The sequence below is a fragment of the Canis lupus genome, chromosome 31 (genome assembly GCF_003254725.2).
Source record: "Canis lupus dingo isolate Sandy chromosome 31, ASM325472v2, whole genome shotgun sequence".
Taxonomy (NCBI): domain Eukaryota; kingdom Metazoa; phylum Chordata; class Mammalia; order Carnivora; family Canidae; genus Canis; species Canis lupus.
In genome coordinates, this window is record NC_064273.1 from 30,917,080 (window position 1) to 30,937,736 (window position 20,657).

The following is a 20,657-nucleotide window of genomic DNA, read 5'->3' on the forward strand; positions in this document are numbered from 1 at the left end:
TTAGGCTCCCTGCTCTGCAGGGAGGGAGCCTGCTTCCCGCTCTCCTTCCGTTGCTCCCCCTGCTTCTGCACTCTCACTATCACTGTCAAATAAATAAAATCTGTTTTATTTTTTTTTCAAATAAAATCTGTTTTAATAGGGAGTTTAAAAAAAAAAAAAAAAAACACCGGAAAGCAAAACCTGTGCAAACACCCCATTCTTCGTCTGCACACGCCAACAGTTTAATAGTTGCGTAAATACGAGGGAAAAAAATCACGGAGAACCAAGGATAAAAGCTCCGTTTGGACACACTGAGCGACAAGGGCATTGGAGGACGGGGCAGCCGCGAGGTCAGGCCAGGCCACACCCCCGCGGGTGCCGCGGACCCGCCCAGGGCCCGGGACGACCTCCTCGGGAAGCCACGCCCCTAGCCACGCCCCTAGCCACGCCCCTAGCCACGCCCGCCCTGCGCCTGCGTAGAAAGGGCGCGGCGCGGAGCAAACCCGCCCTTGCAGGTGCGCCCCGGCCGCAGCCATGTCTGCAGCCTCCCGCGTGGCGCTGGTGACCGGGGCCAACAAGGGCATCGGCTTCGCCATCGCGCGCGAGCTGTGCCGGCAGTTCTCGGGGGACGTGGTGCTCACGGCGCGGGACGAGGCGCGGGGCCGGGCGGCCGTGCAGCAGCTGCAGGCCGAGGGCCTGAGCCCGCGCTTCCACCTGCTGGACATCGACGACCTGCAGAGCATCCGCGCCCTGCGCGACTTCCTGCGCAAGGAGTACGGGGGCCTCGACGTGCTGGTCAACAACGCGGGCATCGCCTTCAAGAGTAAGGGGATGGGAGCTAGGAGGGGAGGTGCCCCCGGGCTCCTAAGCCAGCGTGGGCTGCATCCGTCGAGGGACCCCTGGGGTCAGGCCCGCAGCGCCCCGACATCCAGAATGGCTCCCTAATGTAGGACGAGGGGTGGAGGCCCGGGGAGGCGCTGGAGCAGAGCCCGGCAGCGGTTGCAGTGCTTTCCAACCAGAGAGACCGTTGTGATTCCTCTGATTCCTTGGGACACTTTTTCCAGATTATCAGAGTTTCTCTGGCATTGGACTTCAGGGCAGTTGGGTGGATTTTTATTGGTTTCGTAATAAGCAAGACAATCGCACACGTTGGTTGACCAGACCTCCCCTGTGAGCACCACCCTTCACCCAGCCTCCGCCAACCTGCCGTCCTGTAACACCACATAGTATCATAAGAGAATCGTGACTGATGCCGGTTTTACACAACATTCACTAGATTTCACATGCACCTTTGTGCTATGTATGGTTCTCTGGAATTTTACCAAATGGACGCTAGTAATGCTATTCTCTTTCTCTCCTCCCCCCACCAACCCCTCCCCCCCCCCAAGCTAATGATCCCACGCCGTTTCACATTCAAGCAGAGGTGACCATGAAAACAAACTTCTTTGGAACCCGAGATGTGTGCACAGAACTGCTGCCTCTAATGAAACCCCAAGGTGAGCCTGATGAGGAACCCAAGCTGTCGTGTTTCTAGCAGGATCTGACCCCTGCCTCTCTGGTCTCATCTACGTGCCCTGGCCCCTTTCCCTGCTCAGCCACACTGGCCTCCTTGCTGTGCCTCCCCCGGGACTCTGTTGCTCTGCCCCACGACTCTTAAAATTACCTGTGAGTCAGCAGTGCCCTGTGTTATGCTTTCATCTGAGGCTCTGTCTTAACCTTCGTGTCTTCCTTCAGAACTCTCTTCAGAGAGGCCATTTATTGGCTCCATGCCACTCACAGATGCAGTTGACTGAGAATTCCTTTCTGGACCCTTTCTTCACCCTCTCCTCTCTCTGAGCGATTTTATTCAGACCAGTGGACTCCACGACACAAACTTTTCTGGCTCCTCGAAAATCTTATCACCTGCCTAGAACATTTCCAGAGCTCCAGACACACATGGTTCTCTTCCTGTCTCTCCTCCTCACCATGCCCTCCCACGGCCTGTCCAGCTGGGTACAGACCCCTCCCCATGGCCTCCGGGAGACCTGCACACTCACATGTGGCCATAGCTGCTGATGACCAGTGGTGTGTCTCCAGCAGATGGGGCAGGTGTACTGCCCCGCCAGGCTGTTGCCACCCTCTGCAGGCCAGCCTGGGAGCTGCCATGGTAAAGCCAAGGCCACCAGGATGTGAGACGTGCCATCCTGGAGCTCGCCAATTCCACCCCAGGTATCCCTGTCCGGCCTTCCTGCCTATGTTTGGATTCTTTTCCATGACCATATGGACAACTGTACATATATTTTCTCTACCTTGTGATTTTCTTAGTGACATACACTGAGGGCCAGCTAAATCCACTTCTTCATCAGGCTAGTCATTTTCCATCAGGACTACATCCTGAGGAGGCTTGACTCAGTCTTCCATCAATATCACTATCAACATGAGATTCATGGATAAATGCTGGTTGAGTAGGGCTCATTAGCCTGGTGTGACACCTCATCACACTACCGTGGCACACCTAACCTGAAAACAAGAATCAAGAGATGCTGGCACATATCTAGAGTCCCACTCAGTGACTAACAGTATGTTCTGTTCGTCACCATATCACATGGCCATATCTCCCATAGTGGTGCCACTCAATTGCTCAGGCTTATGTTCAGCCTAGTCAGCTCCCAAAAACACAAGTGGGCTTGGCAACATGTAGGCTTCACCCTTTGGGGCATCTGGTAGAATTGAGCTAAGAGATGTTATCCTCTCCTCAGAGCAGTGAGTTTCTTGAGGCACCTGTGTATTGTTGGATGCCTCTTATTGCAAGACCCATTATTCGTGCCTTTACCCTCATTCCTCCTCCTCCTTGTTATCCCCATTCACCTTGAAGGAGACATAAAGGTCAACATCTGTGCTGGTCCCGATGACCTGCAATGATACTACTCAATCTAGTGCCTTCCCTCCTGCCCACTCCCATTCCTATAGGTCAGGGCTGCATAGGTCTAGACGAGTGGGCTGGCACTGACAGCTATGTTGACTGTCAGTCCTGTTTTGCCAGACAGGGGAAGGCACCGTCCACTCCATTATGTCCTTAGGAATTCTGACATCAAGATTTAAAGCTATAGCTACACAGTTTCTTGCTTAGACATTATCCTTGCTTCTTATTTCCACCGTTGCAGCCCTGGTCCCAGGACCATGGTGTGAGCAGGAAGCAAAGGAAGTTGAGATGGTGTGGGGAAGAATTGTAAGGTCAAGGCAGCATCCTCCCAAACCCCCTCTTCCCCACATTCCCCAGTGAAGCAGAAGAATCTGCCCAGTGGGGAAAGTCCCTTGCCCCCCGCCCATGTTGAGTGTGAATACATGCTCATGAATGTGTGTAAGCCCTACATACTTTTCATCTGGTGTTTGAGACAAGCAAGGATTGAGATGCCTGTTCCAGTTCTCTGTGGAACCACTCCATGCAGAGGAAAATGTGTTGCTTGGCCTGCAGAAATGTAACTCGTTAGGCTAAATTGTCGCACTATCTTCTGTTCTCATCCTCCTATACTGCTTGAACATTGGCATCTTCCTCTAGGTTTACTCAAAGTTTGGTCCAGAAATAGGGTCTTTACGTGTCTGGACCCATTTGGAACCTCCAGGGCTACTACCTTCCATGGAACTTGACAGCCATGTGCTTGGCCGCCCCTTTGGGAAATCACTCCCATAACCGCCTCCAGTCTTTGTCTCTTTTGCTGAGAAGTACAAGAGTCCTTCACATGTGTTTGACTCACAGGGTGCAAGAGTCTAAGTCGACAATAACCCCAGCTCTGCATTGCTGCCATGGCCCCATTTCCACTCATCTCAGGGACAGTAGGGCCATGTCATACAAGCACACCAGGATATCCACTTGCTGGTTCCAGTCCCACTCCAATCCTGAAAGTGGTTCTTCTGCTGGGCATTGACATATCCTACTTTATCCCTTAAATTGCCATAGTGGACTCCACAGGGCCACTATGCCCTATATGGAAGTCCTTCAGTCCTCCGGCTTTCCAGTGCCTCTCTTCATGTCTGTATTCTCAGGCCATAACATACTCCCAAGTTCATAAAATCCCTATCATAGACAAATCACCATGCAAGCCATGCAACCCTATTAATTTGTTTCTACCATCCTTGAACAGTAAAGCAGCCTTCCAAACCAGATGGAACTGCCCACCTTAAACCAATCAGCTCTCTGATGGTCAGTAGAGGCCTGTTTGTAGAGTACTCCCCCAGTGACCATAAGATCCTCAGTAGGTCCCAAAAGCAGCCTTAGGGAGAAGGAGGTAATCCACTCTTGAATACAATGAGTGTCTAACTCTCTCCTTAGCAGGTTCTTGTATAAACCATTTCCATTTTCCTATGGAACATCTCAGGGCCCACCTTGTAGAATGTTGGTAGACATCATCAGATACCTTAAGGGTGTAACAAGTTTCAAGACCTTATCATACCCTTCACTCATACAAGCAGTCTTTATTATGCTCCTTGTAAACTAAAAAGATCTCAAGAGGAAATTTTCTAGAACAAAATCTGAGTAAAATTGGTATCCATCAATCTTGTGCCTTTCTATGTAACATTTTGCCTTGTATTTTAGGCAGAGTGGTGAATGTGTCTAGCGTGGTGAGTGTCCGAGCCCTTAAAAGCTGCAGCCCAGAACTACAGCAGAAGTTTAGAAGTGAGGCCATCACAGAGGAGGAGTTGGTGGGGCTCATGAACAAGTTCGTGGAAGACACAAAGAAAGGCGTGCACAGAAATGAGGGCTGGCCTGATAATGCCTATGGAGTGACAAAAATCGGTGTCACTGTCCTGTCCAGAATCCATGCCAGGAAGCTGAGTGAGCAGAGGAGAGATGACAAGATCCTCCTGAATGCCTGCTGCCCTGGGTGGGTGAGAACAGACATGGCAGGACCTAGAGCCCCTAAGAGCCCAGAAGAAGGAGCAGAGACCCCTGTCTACTTGGCCCTGTTGCCCTCAGATGCTGAGGGGCCTCATGGAGAGTTTCTTATGGAGAAAAAAGTTGAACAATGGTGAGCTTAATTTAGGCCTTCATCCACGGAACCCTTTAGGATAACCCCCCTCCTTTGACCAAAAGGATTCTTCCATTTTCAATAATAAGCCTTTCCACAGCAAAAAAAAAAAAAACAAAAACAAAAACAGAAAAGAAAGAAAGAAAAAGAAAATGTATAACATATCCCTATTAAGCATGGAGTTGTAATAGGCTACTAATTGTGTGAAGGTATTTTTGATTTCTTCTGTAATACAGGGACAGAAAACATGAAATCATGAACCTAGAGATGAATAAATATTCATTTATAAATGCCTCTTTGCAGCCTCTATATGGTGAACCGGCTGAGAAATCTGCTACACCTAAGATATCAAGAGATCTTGATCATGAGATCAAGAGAAGTTAGAATTTCACTCAAGGGTGAGCAAACATTATGCAAAGGGGCAGGGAGTAATATGTTTATCTTTGCAGGCCACACACTCCTCCCTGTTGCATTTACTCAGATCTGCTGCCGTAGCATGAAAGTAACCACAGACAGTATGCAAACCAATGAGCATGGCTGGGTGTGGCATGCAGCCTATTTTACCAGCCTCTAGAAGAGCATGGACAACACCATGAGGGGAAGACACCCCCTGTGGTCTCTGAATATCAGACTCCTTGGGAAAATAACAATTGCCAAGTGTGAAATGGCAGTGGCCATGTAAGATACATCTATTGGACAATTTGAGACAATGGGGAAGATTGAGTAGAGATTGGGTTCCGATAACAAGTCCCCGGGAGTGGGGCCCAAGACACTGGTGTGACCAAAGATTCTTACTGTCCCATCTAAGCCCTTGGTATCCCTGTGGGGCTGACTGAACATCCCCCACATGCTTCCCTTCACAGGAGCATGAATGTTGCAAAGATGCCTGTACTCTACTGATTACTCTTTACTCTTCACAGGGATTTTCAGGCTTACCCAAACCATAGGTGATACACCCTGAAAGCAAGGTTAGGGTCCTTATGTTAAAAGTATTTCACTTTTTCACATCAAAAGAGCTGAAAAATTACCATTATTTTTCATTTGTAAATGGACATATGAGGAATATTAATGTATAGGAAAAAACCATAGTATCCTACTACCAATTTCCAAAAATAACTGGTGCCACAAAGGTCTTTCCTTCTTTATACCTTAACATTGAATTATATAGAACATTTTTTAATTGTGACCTTAAACAAAAAATAGGCACTTTAGGGAAACGGAGTTATGTAACCATTAAACATCTAATCAATATACCTTGGCCCATAGATTCATAGACCTCCTGTCCCACGTGAGGATCCCTGGAATCACCCAAAGGGGGAACCCTGCCCACACCCAAGTCTGAGCACGGGACCCAACCCTCTTTCGCCCTCTTAAGTTTCTCCTAAGAAAGTAAGGGTTCCGGGTCCTCAGAAGCACTTTCCCTGTGCCAGCAATTTCACTGCATCTTAGAAGAACCCAAAGATTCCCATTCTACAGAGGGAGGACTCTTCCCAAGAAAATATCCAATACTCCTTTTTTTTTTCTGTTGAGGTTTTCCCAAAATTTAGTTCAACTACCATGATTCTCTAGCTCCTTATACTCCATCACGAACCACCTTTCTTTTGGGGAACATGTCAGTCCAACCTGAACCATATCTGGGTTCAGAAAAGTGACCCTAAGAGGGCAGAGTCCTGTTTGTGTTCAGGGTTCACAGGAGACATACCTTGTACAGGTCATTAGGAAATCTGGAACATTTGGCTCCTCCTTTGATGGAGGGACTGAAGCTCCTCTAGGAGCCTACTGCTCGATAACAGACACATTTCTACTGGCATCTCTTGACTGTGGCCAAGGCTCTGGAACACCACCTCCCCCCCCCCCGTGGCCAAAGCATCAATCATTCACCACACAGGCTGGTGCTTGCACTCCATGCAACCATGTCGTCATACCCCATGAGGCGGTAGTGACTGGAGCTAACAAGAGCCTTGACTTCGCCACCTCAAGGGACCTGTGCCGGAATTTCCCTGGGGACATGGTGCTCACTGTGAGAGACCAGACACGGGGACGGGGACGGGCAGCCAGGCAGCATCTCAAAGCTGAGGGCCTGAGCCTGCACTTCCACCTGCTGGCCATTGACAACCTGAAGAGCATCCGCACCCTGCGTGACTTCCTGTGGGAGGAGTTTGGAGGCCTGGATGTACTGGTCAACAATGCAGGCATCACCTTCAAGTGTAAGAACATGGGAACACTTAGAACAGGGGATCTCCGTTAGGGAACCACACAGAGTGGGTTGGGGATGATGCCTGAGCCACTACTATGGGGTCTAGAAGGGCTTCCCTGGGGAAGGAGGTCAGACTGCAGGCACAGAGAGACAGAAGCCTCTGGGGGGTAAGTCTTAGAGTCACAGTGCCTTGGTATCCCCATGGAAAAATAAGGGACCTGACCTAGTTATTTGGGTGTTTTTTTTTTTTTTCCTCAATTTGGATCTGAGCCATTTGGTGAATACTTACCCCATTTTGTAAGAAACAACAAATTGCAAACAGAGGTAAACAGAAATCCCATTGTGCACACTTCCCTAGCCTCCCCAAATGATGCCAGCTTACACAGCTACACGGCATCAGCACAACCGATAAACCACCTTGAGACCATACAGTCCACTAACCTAGACGTTGCTGAGATTTCAATAGAATGAACATGAAAACTAAAAGAATGTATTTGTTGGGGATCCCTGGGTGGCGCAGCAGTTTAGCACCTGCCTTTGGCCCAGGGAAGAATCCTGGAGACCCGGGATCGAATCCCACGTCAGGCTACTGGTGCATGGAGCCTGCTTTTCCCTCTGCCTATGTCTCTGCCTCTCTCTCTCTCTCTCTGTGTGACTATCATAAATAAATAAAAACTTTTAAAAAATGTATTTGTCATATCCTGGAATCCTCTAAGATGGCTACTATTTATTAATCTTCTCTGCTTCTCCCCTAATAGCTGATGATCCCACACCCCTACATATTCAAGCAGAAGTGACCCTGAAGACAAACTTCTTTGGCACCCGAGATATATGCACAGAACTGCTGCCTCTAGTGAACCCCAAGGTGAGCCTCATGAAGGGCCCAAGCTGTGCTGCTTCTGGCATGATCCGGCCCCTGAACTCTGGCCTCATCCAGAAGACCCTGGCCCTGCTCAGCCAGGGCCTGGCCTCCTTGCGGTACCTCCCCCGGGAGAGGTGTCCTCAGGACTCTGACACACTTGCCCTGCAGTCAGCAATGTCCTCTATCCCTCTACTCTTCCACTAGAGGCACTGACTGTCCTATCCTTCAAGTCTTCATTCAGAACTCTCCTCAGAGAAGCCCTTTGCTTCCTCCATGCCCCTCACAATGCACTTCCCTGGGATTCCTCTCTGGACCCTTTCTTCTCCCTCTCCCTCTCTCTGACAGATTTTATTCAGACCAATGGACTCTGCTATCCAAATGTCTCTGCTCCCCGCCAACATCTGTCGCCCCCTAGAACATTCCCAGAGCTCCACACACACATACTTCCACACCCAAATCCTGCCCCTCCAGCCCTCAACTCTCCCTCATTTAAACATCTACATTATCACAGCACTTACCATTTTCAAAAAAAAAAAAATCCTGCTCACATAGCCCACAATCCCCCAATCATGAATAATGTGGTCACTGTGCCCAGCTCCTGATTATCAGGGACCAGGTCTTAAGAGTGGTCCTATGGGTTTTGTCCTCTGCATTTTTCTGCAGGCCTCTCCTCCATCCCAGCTCTACAACAGATACTCAGCTATCATTTCTGGATCATTCCAACTTTCCTAAGAGACCCTACTTCTGAGTCTTTTACTCTGAGGTCATTCTCTGTACCTTCTGGGTGCTCACTGTCTCCCAAAATTCCTTCAGGAGCAAAGCCCAAGCTCTGAGCATCATTTGTAGGGATCTCTGTCATCAGACCTGCCAAAGACCAGGCCCATGGATTCCCCTTCACTTTCTGCAATGCTCTGCACAAGACAGACTGCCATCATTCCTTGGTTGTAAACTACTGTAATCCTTACCCCATGTGAATGTGATGGGGGAGCCACCACCCATGTACTACACTAATTAAGATAAGCTGATACTTTTAGAATGATTAGGATGTCTCCCTTGAAAAGAGTACATGCAGGTACATTTGACTCCCCGTTCTGCCCCCATTTCCTCTTCTGTCCTGGAAAGTTCTCGTACTTTTTGCGACACTTCCTTCACTGGCATGTGGCAGGGCAGCTCTCAGATGTCACCTGTCTCCTTTACTCACCACAAACCTTGAAGATGGGATGAATTTACTTGTGCCACCCCCACACATCATACAGGTGCTCCCCTTAGAAGGCAAAATGACTTCTGGCTGAGGTTGGATCTCACTTACCTCAACAGTGTTGCTTATTGCTGCCTTGTTGGCCTTGGACCAGAATGAGGAGTGAGTGCTCTCCTGGATTTGCTAAAGCAGGTTCTAATCAAACTCTACTGATCTTAACTTGGGGAACCTGGACTGCATGGACATGGACAGGCAAGCTCTATTCTCCTTGTGAAAGTAGGATTTTCTTGCCTATTGCAAGAGGAGACTTCTTCCCTTATTTGGGGGGATGGCAGCCACAGTGTTTCCTGTGACCAGCACTTTCTTTGGAGATTCTATTTGAGATAAATCTTAGCTAGGATAACCAAAAGCAAATATTGTCCCTCCTCTCCCATACTGCAGAAACTAGGATACAAAGAACAGTCTTGAATGACTTCACCAGATCTCTGTGGTTACAGAACAAATTCCAAAGACTGGTTTCTGCTCTATTGGCTCTGTTTTTTTGGCGTGAAAGAGCAAAACTAAAGAGAATTGTGACATTAAAGACATTGAGGAATAGGAGGTGCTGCTATTTCATATTTTTAATCCTTTCTTCAAAAAGAGTTTTACGGAAATAATTTAGCCATTAAAAAAAGATAAGAATCTACCCAACCAGGTGGCCACCACCGATCTTAACCAGGCAATCGGTATCTAGGCCATGAACATCCCTTCCCACATCCATTGCTTTTCCCTCCCATTCCCTTGAATTTGTATTCCTTTGAATCATTTGAATGATCCACTCTTTAAAGTGCTAAACTTCTATTCTTCTTTTTTTTCTCTTTTAATCTATATGTACTTATTTAAAAAAATATTAAGTTATACCCATGTTGAAGGAAGTGAGCAAAAGTTTGAAATTTGAAAACTCCTGTTCATCAGATATTAGCTAAAGTACTAGGAGAAAATACAGACTTGTAAGGCTACCCTTACGAAGGAAACCTTATCAAAAGGATTCATAATCTTCATTTGAGAAGATCTAGTATAAAAGGTAACTCTCCCTCAATCTTACATACACACACACACACTGACATACTGTTGTCCTTGAAAGGATTGGTGGCTAGATGGAATATTTATATATTATCCCCATTCAGAAATGGAAGAATAATGGCTCTCAAGGACACAATCACAGCTGATTGCAGACTGAGGTCATGTGGCATCCTAACTAATGATTTTTCAAACTACACAAGCACCTCAAATATTTGCCACTGGAGCACCTCTCCAAACGACGCCTTATCCAATAAGGCAAAACAAACAGAAAATCAAAGGACTCTGCTGATTGGGACCAAGGTCTTCCTCACTGCAGGCCTTCAGGCACCTCATGGAAAACAACTGGAGGCACATTTAAAACCCTGAAGTATTCTGTGAAAAATCCCTTATCACTCCAGACACTTAATACTGCTAACCTTGTTATGAAAAAAAGATGAATCCTCGAGGGAAAATGATGAATGTTGAATCATAAAAGGTCATGGGAATTGGCTGTGGACTTAATGCCCCTTGAATAGGCTTGAATATCAAGGAATACACTTGAAGTGGTGACCGCAGAGGAGAGGATGTCTAAACCGTGTTACACACTACGTCACACACACTGTCACACACTCATGCAGTCACACTCACATTCACATACAGTCCCTGTCTCTCACACACTCACCCACATCTCACACACTCAAATGCACTCACACACCCTTTGCACAAGGACTATCGGATGGCCCATATACTTCCTAGCCCATATACCTGCCATGTGTATTCAAGTTCAGAGTCTCTAAAATGACCCTCAAAATCCATGAATACACTTGAAGACAAAAACGTTTACATCAGAGTCCTTGCTATGGAAGCTCCACAAGTTCCTGCACCTGTGTTTCCTGTCCTGAGCTGTCAGACCACAAGGATCTACAGTCTCACTCAGTTCCTACGAGAAGCCCCCAAGTGGCCACCCTGTTCCCTTGGGGATGTGGTCAGTGGGTGGACAGGCCTGGGGAACAGTGACTAGCAGAGGCACCCACATCTAGCAATTTACCTACAAAACCATTCTACTGCCCGTCAGACCTCCTTCATTACACAGGTCAGTATTTTCATAGCTAATCCTAGACCCCCTGAGATGGACAACACAGAATAGAAAAGATGTCATCACTTCATTACAAACAGCCTACGGAAATTTAGTAGTTTCTCCTCCTGCTGTTAATGCTACAGGTATGTAAGAAAATGGTCCTGAGCCCCTGTGAGTAAAGACAGCTGCCTTTCTGGTATACCAGTTACCCCGTGTGGCTTCCTCAGGCTTTGTCTTCCCTTTGTCCTGCCCTTTATTGCACACACTTGTGTGTTTTTGCAATTTTGAATCATGAATATGTATTATTTCAATTGTGAAAAAGGCAGGTAATATTTTTAAAAATAAATTCTTTGAGGATTTTATCGATTTGAGAGAGAGTTGGAAAGTGAGAGAGAGAGATAGAGAAAGAAAGCAAGCATGAATGAGAACATGAGGAGGAGCAGGGGGAAGGGCATAGGGAGAGACAGGAGTAGACTCCCTGCTGAGCAGCGAGCCCCAGGCAGGGCTTAAGCCCAGGATCATGACCTGCGCTGAAGGTAGAAGCTTCACTTACTAAGCCACCCAGATGCCCCTGAAGGAAATTTAACTAGTTATAAGTAATATATATTTGAGAAGTACTCACTAAACTTTTTAAAAATTTATTTCACGTTAGTGTAGAATTAGTTTCAGGAATAGGATTCCATGTTTCATCAGTTACATATAACAATCAGGGCTCTTCCCAACAATTGCCCTCCTTAATGCCCATCCCTCATTGAGCCCACCTTCCACCGTCCTGCCCTCCAGCAACCCTCAGTTTGTTTCTACAATTAACGGTCTCTTATGCTCTGCCTCCCTCTCTTTTTTCATCTTATTTTATTTTTCCTTTCCTTCCCCTATGTTCATATGTGTCTTAAATTCCACATAGTGAAATCATACGATATTTCTATTTCTCTGGCTGACTCATTTGGTTTAGCATAATACACTCTAGCTCCATCCATGTTGTCGCAAATGGCAAGTTTCCATTCCTTTTGATAACTGAGTAATATTCCATTATATATGTATATATATCACATTCTCTTTATCCATTCATCAATCGATAGACACTTGGGCTGTGTCAATAATTTTGCTATTGTTAATAGTGCTACTCTAAGCATTGAGGGATACATGTGCCCCTTTGAATCACTATGTTTGTATCCTTTGGATAAATACCTAGTAGTGCAATTGCTGGGTCATAAGGTGGCTCTATTGTTAACATTTTAATGAACCTCCATACTGTTTCCTAGAGTGTCTGCACCAGTTTGCATTCCCAGCAGCAGTGCAAAAGAGGTCACGCCCCCTCCCCATCAATGACAACATCTGTGGTCTCATGAGTGGTTAATTTTAGAATTCCATACAGATATGAGGTGGTATCTCATTGTGGTTTTGATTTATATTTCACTGATGATGAGTGATGTTGAGCATCTTTTCGTGTATCTATTAGCCATCTGGATATCTTCTATGGAAAATCATCTTTTCACATCTCTGCCCATTTGTATGAACATATGTATTTTTTGGGTGTGGAGTTTAATACGGTCTCTCTAGATTTTAGATACTAACCGTTTATCAGATATGTCGTTTGCAAATATCTTTCCCTGCCCCATCATTGCCTTTTAGGTTTTTTTTTTTAAGATTTTATTTATTTATTCATGAGAGACACAGAGAGAGGCAAAGACACAGGCAGAGGAAGAAGCAGGCTCCATGTAAGGAGCACGATGTGGGACTTGATCCCAGGACCCCAGGATCACGCCCTGGGCGGGAGGCAGGGGCTAACCCGTTGAGCCACCCAGGGATACCTCCTTTTAGTTTTTTTATTGTTTCCTTTGATGTGTGAAAGTTTTATCTTGATGAGGTTCCAAAAGGTCATGTTTGCTTTTGTTTCCCCTGCCTCAGGAGATATATCCAGTAAGAAGTTGCTATGGCTCTGGTCAAAAAGTTTGCTGCCAACTTTCTCCTCTAGGATTTGGAGGATTTCCCATATCAAATGAGGGTCTTTCATCCTTTTTTACTTTATTTTTGTGTATGGTGTAGGAAAGTGGTCCAGTTTCATTCTTCTGCATGTGGCTGTCCAGGTGTCCCAATACCATTTATTGAAGAAAGTCCCTTATTTCCATTGGATATTCTTTCCTGTTTGGTTGAAGATTAGTTGACATACACTTGTGGGTCCATCTCTGGGTCCTCTATTCTGTTCCATTGATCTGTGTGTCCGGTTTTGTGCCTGTGCCTTACTGCTCGATGACTACAGCTTTACAATATAGTTTGAAGTCCAGAATGCTGTTGGCTCCTGCTTTGATTTCCTTTTTTCAGCATTACTTTGGCTATTCGTGATCTTTTCTGGTTCCATGCAAATTTTAGGATTGTTTCTTCTAGCTCTATGAAAAAGCTGGTATTATTTTGATAGGGAAATCATTGAATATGTCGATTCCTTGGGTAGTGCAGACATTTTAACAATATATGTTCTTCCAAACCTGAGCATGAAAGTTTTCCCATTTCTTTCTGTCTTCTTTGGTTTCTTCCATAAGTATTCTCCAGTTTTCAGCGGTACTCACTAAAACATTTGACAAATAGTTTCCACTAACATTACACTTAACATGTTATTGATGAAATAAAGTACTTGAGTAAAAGAGCCCTTTCTAAAAGGTATTCCTCTTAGAAGACTGACACATGAAGAACATAGTTTTTACAATTCATTTTAATTTTCTCTCAACTTAATTTTCTCTCAATTTCTCTCTATAAGAGTCAGAGTGCCATCCATGCATCATCTCTTCCACTGAACTTTTTTGGCCCTGCCATTCCTCAGTGGGAGGAAACTCAGATTTAAGTGGCAATGACTTTCATTCCAGGATATTTATATTAAGAAAAGAAAAGTTTCCTAATTTTCTTGATCTCCCACTGTAGGTATGATCTCATGACCTTTCTATAATGATAAAAAGACTCATTTAAATATAAAAATAGGGGTTCCTGGGTGGCTCAGTCCATTAAGCTAGTCAGTCCATTAAGTCAGTACATTACTGACTCTTGGTATCACCTGACTCAGGTCATGATCTCAGGGTTATGTGATGGAGCCCTGGGTCAGGCTCTGCAATCTGAGGGGAGTCTATTTGGGATTCTCTCTATTCCTCTCCCTCTTCTTTGGACGCTCATCTTTTCATATCTCCCACTTGCTAACGCCAGCTCATGAACTCTCACTCTTCCCTAAAATAAATAAAATTTTAAATAAATATAAAAATATGAGATTAATTACTTATAGATGTCTATTAAGTTCATTGTTTAAATACTAACTACTTTTTCAGAAAAGAGTTAGTGAGAAATATGTCAGTGCTTTATACTTCTAACAGCTTTATTGAGATACAATTCACCTATCGTACACTTCACCCATTTCAGGAATCCAACTCCGTAGATTTTAGCAAATGGGCAGTGTTGTGGAACCATCACTGAGTCAAGATTAGCACATTGTCATCACCCCAACAGTTTCTGGACCCTTATCTATGAGCCCTCTGTTCCCCACCTGCCCCAAGCAACCACCAATCTACTTTCTGTCCCTACTTTTTTTTCCCCTGGACATCCCATATATGGAGAATCATATAATGAGTGGTCTCCTGTGACTGGCTTCTTTATTTCAATGATGTTATCAAGGTTCATCCATGGTGTAGCATGGACCTCATTTCTTTTTAGAGCATCTCTTTATAACATGTCACTTTTCCACTGCCCCTTTCCATGACCATACGGCCAGGCATTTTGTCACTGCTCCTGAGAGGATGATATCCCAAACCTAGAGAAAACATCATACAACTCAGCCCACTGAGGTGATTTGCTTTTAGCTGGCCACAGCACAGTGAAAAGTAACTTATCCCAACGTAGTCTGTTCACCTTCAAAAGGCCATCTTTAAACTCAGAAACTGATTGTGAGCTACTAAACACTTGTTCATAGAGCACTGCTCAGGTGACTATAATAAGGTCTCCAGGCAGTCCCAGAGGGGACCTATGAGGAAAAGTGGCTCTCTACCCATGATGGCAGGGAGTGCCTTCTTACACTGTACTTGCCATGTTCCTGTATAGGGCACTCTCTCTTCTTTGTGGAACATCTGGGCACTACTCAGTCCCTTTAGATCATTTCTGTCACATCACCAGAGACATTATGGGTAAAACAAGGTTCAAGACTGCAGCATGTCCTCGAGTTACAGAGGCAGTCTTCATTAACCCTCATAGCAAACTAGAAATTGTCTCCCAAATGGACAAAATACTAGCAATATTGGTATTCACCATTCTCACGCATGCCATTCTTTGTGACTCTTTGTGTTGTATTTTAGGCAGAGTGGTGAATGTGTCTAGCGTAATGGGCTTCGTAACCCTTAAACAGTGCAGCCCAGAACTGCAACAGAAGTTTACAAGTGAGGCCATCACAGAGGAGGAGCTGGGGATGCTCATGGACAAGTTTGTGGAAGACGTAAAGAATGGAGTGCACAAGAAGGAGGGCTGGCCTGATATGAAACTAGTCACCTATGGAATATCAAAGATGGGTATCACCATTCTGTCCAGAATCCATGCCAGGAAACTGAGTGAGCAGAGGAGAGATGACAAGATCCTCCTGAATGCCTGCTGCCCTGGGTGAGTGAGAACAGACATGGGTGGAGCAGATGCCATCAAAAGCCCAGAAGATGGAGCAGAGACGCCTGTCTACTTAGCCCTTTTGCCCTCAGATGCTGAGGGGCCTCATGGCGAGTTTGTCATGGAAAAGCAAGTTGAACAATAGGGACTCCCCTTTCGGTGCCCTTTGTGGTTCCTTACTATAATCTCCTCATGACTGACCAAAAAGACTGCTATCCTGTCAGCAGTATTCTTATAAAAAAATGAAAGAGGGGCAGCCCTGGTGGTGCAGCGGTTTGGCGCTGCCTGCAGCCTGGGGTGTGATCCTGGGGACCGGGATCGAGTCCCACATGGGGCTCTCTGCATGGAGCCTGCTTCTCCCTCTGCCTGTGTCTCTGCCTCTCTCTTCTGTGTGTGTGTCTATGAATAAATAAATAAAAATCTTAAAAACAATAAAAATAAAAAATAAATAAAAGAGGGTTGAGGGAATCACTATTGCTATTGAGGACTCACACTGAATTGCCTACTAATTCTGTGAAGTTTCTGTGATTTCTTCTGTGATATGGAAGAAAAAATGGAGTGGATGACAATAATAAATGAACATTACATGCGAATAAACAATTCTAAGTCAATGTCTATGTGTGCAGATTGTTTCATGCCAACCAGCCCAAAACTCTAACAGACTCTGAACTAGGTCAAGAGAAAGGACAGTTAAACTCAAGGCTTGGTAAACATTAGTGAAAGAGCCAGAAAATTAGTATTTGCTTATTTGCATGCCAGTGGTCTCTGTTGGACCTACTCAAATCTGCCGTTATAGCTGAACCTTACCATGGGTCATATATAAATCCCTGAATTGGGCTGGGTTTCCCTTGCCAGCATACTTTAGCAGCCCCTACTTTGACATGGACAACCCCATGAATGTTAGATATCTTCTCTGGACTCTAAAAATATCAAATTCGGGATCCCTGGGTGGCGCAGCGGTTTAGCGCCTGCCTTTGGCCCAGGGCGCGATCCTGGAGACCCGGGATCGAATCCCACGTCAGGCTCCCGGTGCATGGAGCCTGCTTCTCCCTCTGCCTGTGTCTCTGCCTCTCTCTCTTTCTCTCTGTATGACTATCATAAATAAGTAATAATAAAAAAAATGTTTAAAAAAATAAAAAATAAAAATATCAAATTCACTGGGTAAAAAAGCAATTGTCCAGTGCGAAATGGGAGTGGGTGCTTATGACACATCCATAAGACTATCTGAGACAGGGGCACCTGGGTGGTCAGTGGTTGCCTTTGGCTCAGGTCGTGATCCCTGGATCCTGGGATATGGTCTTGCATCAGAGAGCCTGCTTCTCCCTCTGCCTATGTCTCCACCTCTCTCTCTCTCTCTCTCTCTCTCTCTCTCTCTCTCTCTCTGTGTGTGTGTGTAACTCATGAATAAATAAATAAAAATCTACCTTAAAAAAACCAACACAAGACTACTTGAGACAAAGAGGAAAAGTGAGTATGGATTGGCATCAATGGATATGAAAGAATTATTGTCAGATCTCCTCAAGGTGAATGTGTTACTCATGTACAGACAAAGGGTCACCGAGCGGTAACATGAACATGGTTCAGCAAAATACCGACAAAAGGTAAACACATACTAATAGTAAAGTTGTCATCATTGTGGAGCCTACCTTGGTGAATACATGAGTGTCCACAATACTTTTCTTTCCTATTTCCTCTTTCCTCTTTGAAAGCTCTCAACACAAACACCTGGGAAACAAAAGGCCCTGGCTCTGCCGCCTTACTGGATGACCTTAAGCAAAATCCTGCATGTTGCTGTATGTCAGTCTCCTCAAGCGTCCAATGGGGGAACCGTCATAGGATTCCTGTGACGAGGAAGTGAACTCATGCAGGGAGACAGGCTGAAAACAGTGATGGTGCTAAGTGTCCTCCACCATGAGTTCCTGTAGTGGGACCCGAGATACCCGCAGCCCCAAAGGGAAACTTCTTCTGCCCTGCCCCAAACCTGGCTCCCCATAGGCTCCATGAATGCCCACCACCTCCACACCCCCGCCCCCCTCCACCTCCACACAGAAGCATCCAGGTTGTACAGACTCTTCTCCTCTCATGACCATTTTCACTCTTCACCAGGGGTCTTCTACTGTCAGAAATGAAACCTGAAGGCCCATGCAAGAAAGGGTAGGGTCCATGCTTTAGAAGCTTCTCCCTTTGAAGGGGCTATTAATTTTCTCTCTGTTATTTGGCTTTTCTCAACTAACCTATGAAGACTTTCAATGTCTAGGACAAAGAAATACCATCTCTCCTTCTAGCTTGAACATAAAGTCAGTATTGGAAAGATCTTTTTTCCTTGATACTTTAAAAATAACACGTCATTAGGAGCACCTGGGGGTCTCAGTTGGTTAAGTGTCAGACCTTCATTTCAGCTAATTTCATGATATGGGGATTCTAAAATCAAGCTGAGATGGCTCCAGCTCAGTGGAGAATCCGCTTGAGATTATCTCTCACCCAATCCGAATGTCCCTTCCCAGGTCACATTCCTTTTGTCTCTGTCTTTTCTAAGTAAATAAATGAATAGATAAAATCATTTTTAAAAAATAGCACCCTGGAGCCCCTGGGTGGCTCATAAGTTAAGCCTCTGCATTCAGCTCAGGTCATGATCTCAGGGTCCTGGTACCAAGCCCAGTGTTGGTTTCCCTGCTACTTGGAGAGCCTGCTTCTCCCTCTACCTCTTTCCATCATCCTGCTCGCTCTCTCTCTCTCTCCCCCTCTCTCTCTCTTTCTCTCACTTTCAGATAAATAAAAGCTTGTTAAATAAATAGATAAAAGTTTAAAAAGCACCTATTGTATATAACACTTTAAATGTGTCCTTAAATGAAACGAAAAACTAAGCATTTTAACATACACTGGATAATGTAACCATCAAATGAAACATCCAATACCTTCACCCACAGTGAGCTTCATAAACATCTGTTGCACTCCGGGATCCCTGGAATCACACAGAGGGAGAGCCCTGCCCACAGCCAAGTCTCAGCAAGGACTGAATCTCTACTTCTCCCTCTTGAGTTTCTTCAAAGGAGGTAAGAGGATTTGTGTCCTCAGAAGCACTTCCCCTGTGCCAGCAATTTTTTACTATTTTTTAATTTTTATTTAAATACATGAGTTAAATTTCATTTGCCAACATATAACACCGAGTACTCATCCCATAAACTGCCCTTCTCCAACCTTTTCTTTGTTTTTCAAAGTTAGGAGTCTTTCATGGATCATCTTCCTCTCCAATGGTTCCCCATTCAGTTTCCCTCCTTTCCCTTGCACTCCCTTTCACTATTTTTCATATTCCACATGAGTGACACCATATGAAGATGGTCTTCCTTCAATTGGTTTATTTCACTCAGCATAATACCGTCCAGTTCCACCCAAGTTGAAGCAAATGATAGATATTTGTCATTTCTGATGGCTGAGTAATATTCCATTGTATACATAGACTATATCTTCTGGACTACTAGTATGTTGAACAGCAATGGTGAGCATGGACTTCTCTGTCTTGTTCCTCATCTTAGGGTAAAGGATCTAGTTTTTCCCCATTGACAATGATATTTGCTGGGGGCTTTTCATTCATGGCTTTTATTATATTGTGAAATATTCCCTCATCCCTACACTTTGAAGAGTTTTAATCAGGAAGGGATGCTCTATTTTCTCAAATGCTTTCTCTGCATCCAGAGGTCATATCGTTCTTGGCTTTTCTTTTATTGACGTGGTCTATCACGTCGATTGTCTTATGAATGTTGAACTTCCCTTGCATCCCAGAAATAAATCCCACTTGGTCGTGGTGAATAGTCCTCTTAATGTACTGTTGGATCCTATTGGCTAGTATCTCGGTGAGAATTTTTGCATCCATTTTCATCAGGGATATTGGTCTGTAATTCTCCTTTTTGGTGGGGTCTTTGTCTGGTTTTGGGATCAAGGTAATGCTGGCCTCAAAGAACAACTTTGAAAGTATTCCCTCCATTTCTATCTTTGAAACAGCTTTAGTAAAATAGGTATTATTTCTTCTTGAAATGTTTGGTAGAATTCCCTGGGAAGCCATCTGGCCCTGGTTTGGTTATGCGTAGGTTTCCAGGAATGCATCCATTTCCCCAGGTTGCCTAACTTCTTGGCATAGAGTTCTTTGTAATACAATTTTTAAATCATTTCTATTTCCTTGGTATTAGTTATGATCTCTCATCTTTTGATGTTGATTTTACTCAGTTGAATCTTCTCTTTTGGGATGTCTGGGTGGCTCAGCAGTTTGGCGCCTGCCTTTGGTCCAGGGCATGATCCTGGAGTCATAGGATCGAGATCTGCATCCGGTTCCCTGCATGGAGCCTGCTTCTCCCTCTGCCTGTGTCTCTGCCTGTGTCTCTGCCTCTCTCTCTCTCTGTCTCTCTCTCTCTGTCTCTTTGTCTCTCATGAATAAATAAATAAATAAATAAAATCTTTAAAAAAAAGAATCTTCTCTTTTCCCTTGAATAAGTCTGTGTAGGAATTTATCAATCTAACTATTTCTTTCAAAGATCAAGGTCCTGCTTTCCATCATCCATTCTGCAGTCCTTATCATCTATATTTCATTGAGTTCTGTTCAAATTCTTATTATCTCTCTTCTTCTGCTTGGTATAGGCTTTACTTGCTGTTCTTTCTCCACTTCCTGTAAGTGGAAGGCA

At 45.0% G+C, this 20,657-nt stretch overlaps 1 protein-coding gene across 1 annotated transcript; it reads left to right on the forward strand.

The window, feature by feature from the left end:
* The first annotated feature begins 397 nt into the window (after nt 1–397).
* Nucleotides 398–5,279, forward strand: LOC112661582 (carbonyl reductase [NADPH] 1). Its single transcript, XM_025449644.3, has 3 exons — nt 398–802; nt 1,368–1,475; nt 4,553–5,279. Exons 1-3 carry the CDS (start codon nt 514–516, stop codon nt 4,987–4,989), a joined length of 834 nt encoding a protein of 277 aa, XP_025305429.1. The 5' UTR covers nt 398–513; the 3' UTR covers nt 4,990–5,279.
* The last annotated feature ends 15,378 nt before the right edge of the window (nt 5,280–20,657 follow it).

Excerpts from the sequence above, each read along its gene's own strand:
- LOC112661582 (XM_025449644.3), top strand. The coding sequence starts at position 514 with ATGTCTGCAGCCTCCCGCGTGGCGCTGGTGACCGGGGCCAACAAGGGC. Across the intron at positions 803-1,367 it reads CGCGGGCATCGCCTTCAAGA|CTAATGATCCCACGCCGTTT; the intron begins GTAAGGGGATGG and ends CCCCCCCCCAAG. Across the intron at positions 1,476-4,552 it reads GCCTCTAATGAAACCCCAAG|GCAGAGTGGTGAATGTGTCT; the intron begins GTGAGCCTGATG and ends CTTGTATTTTAG.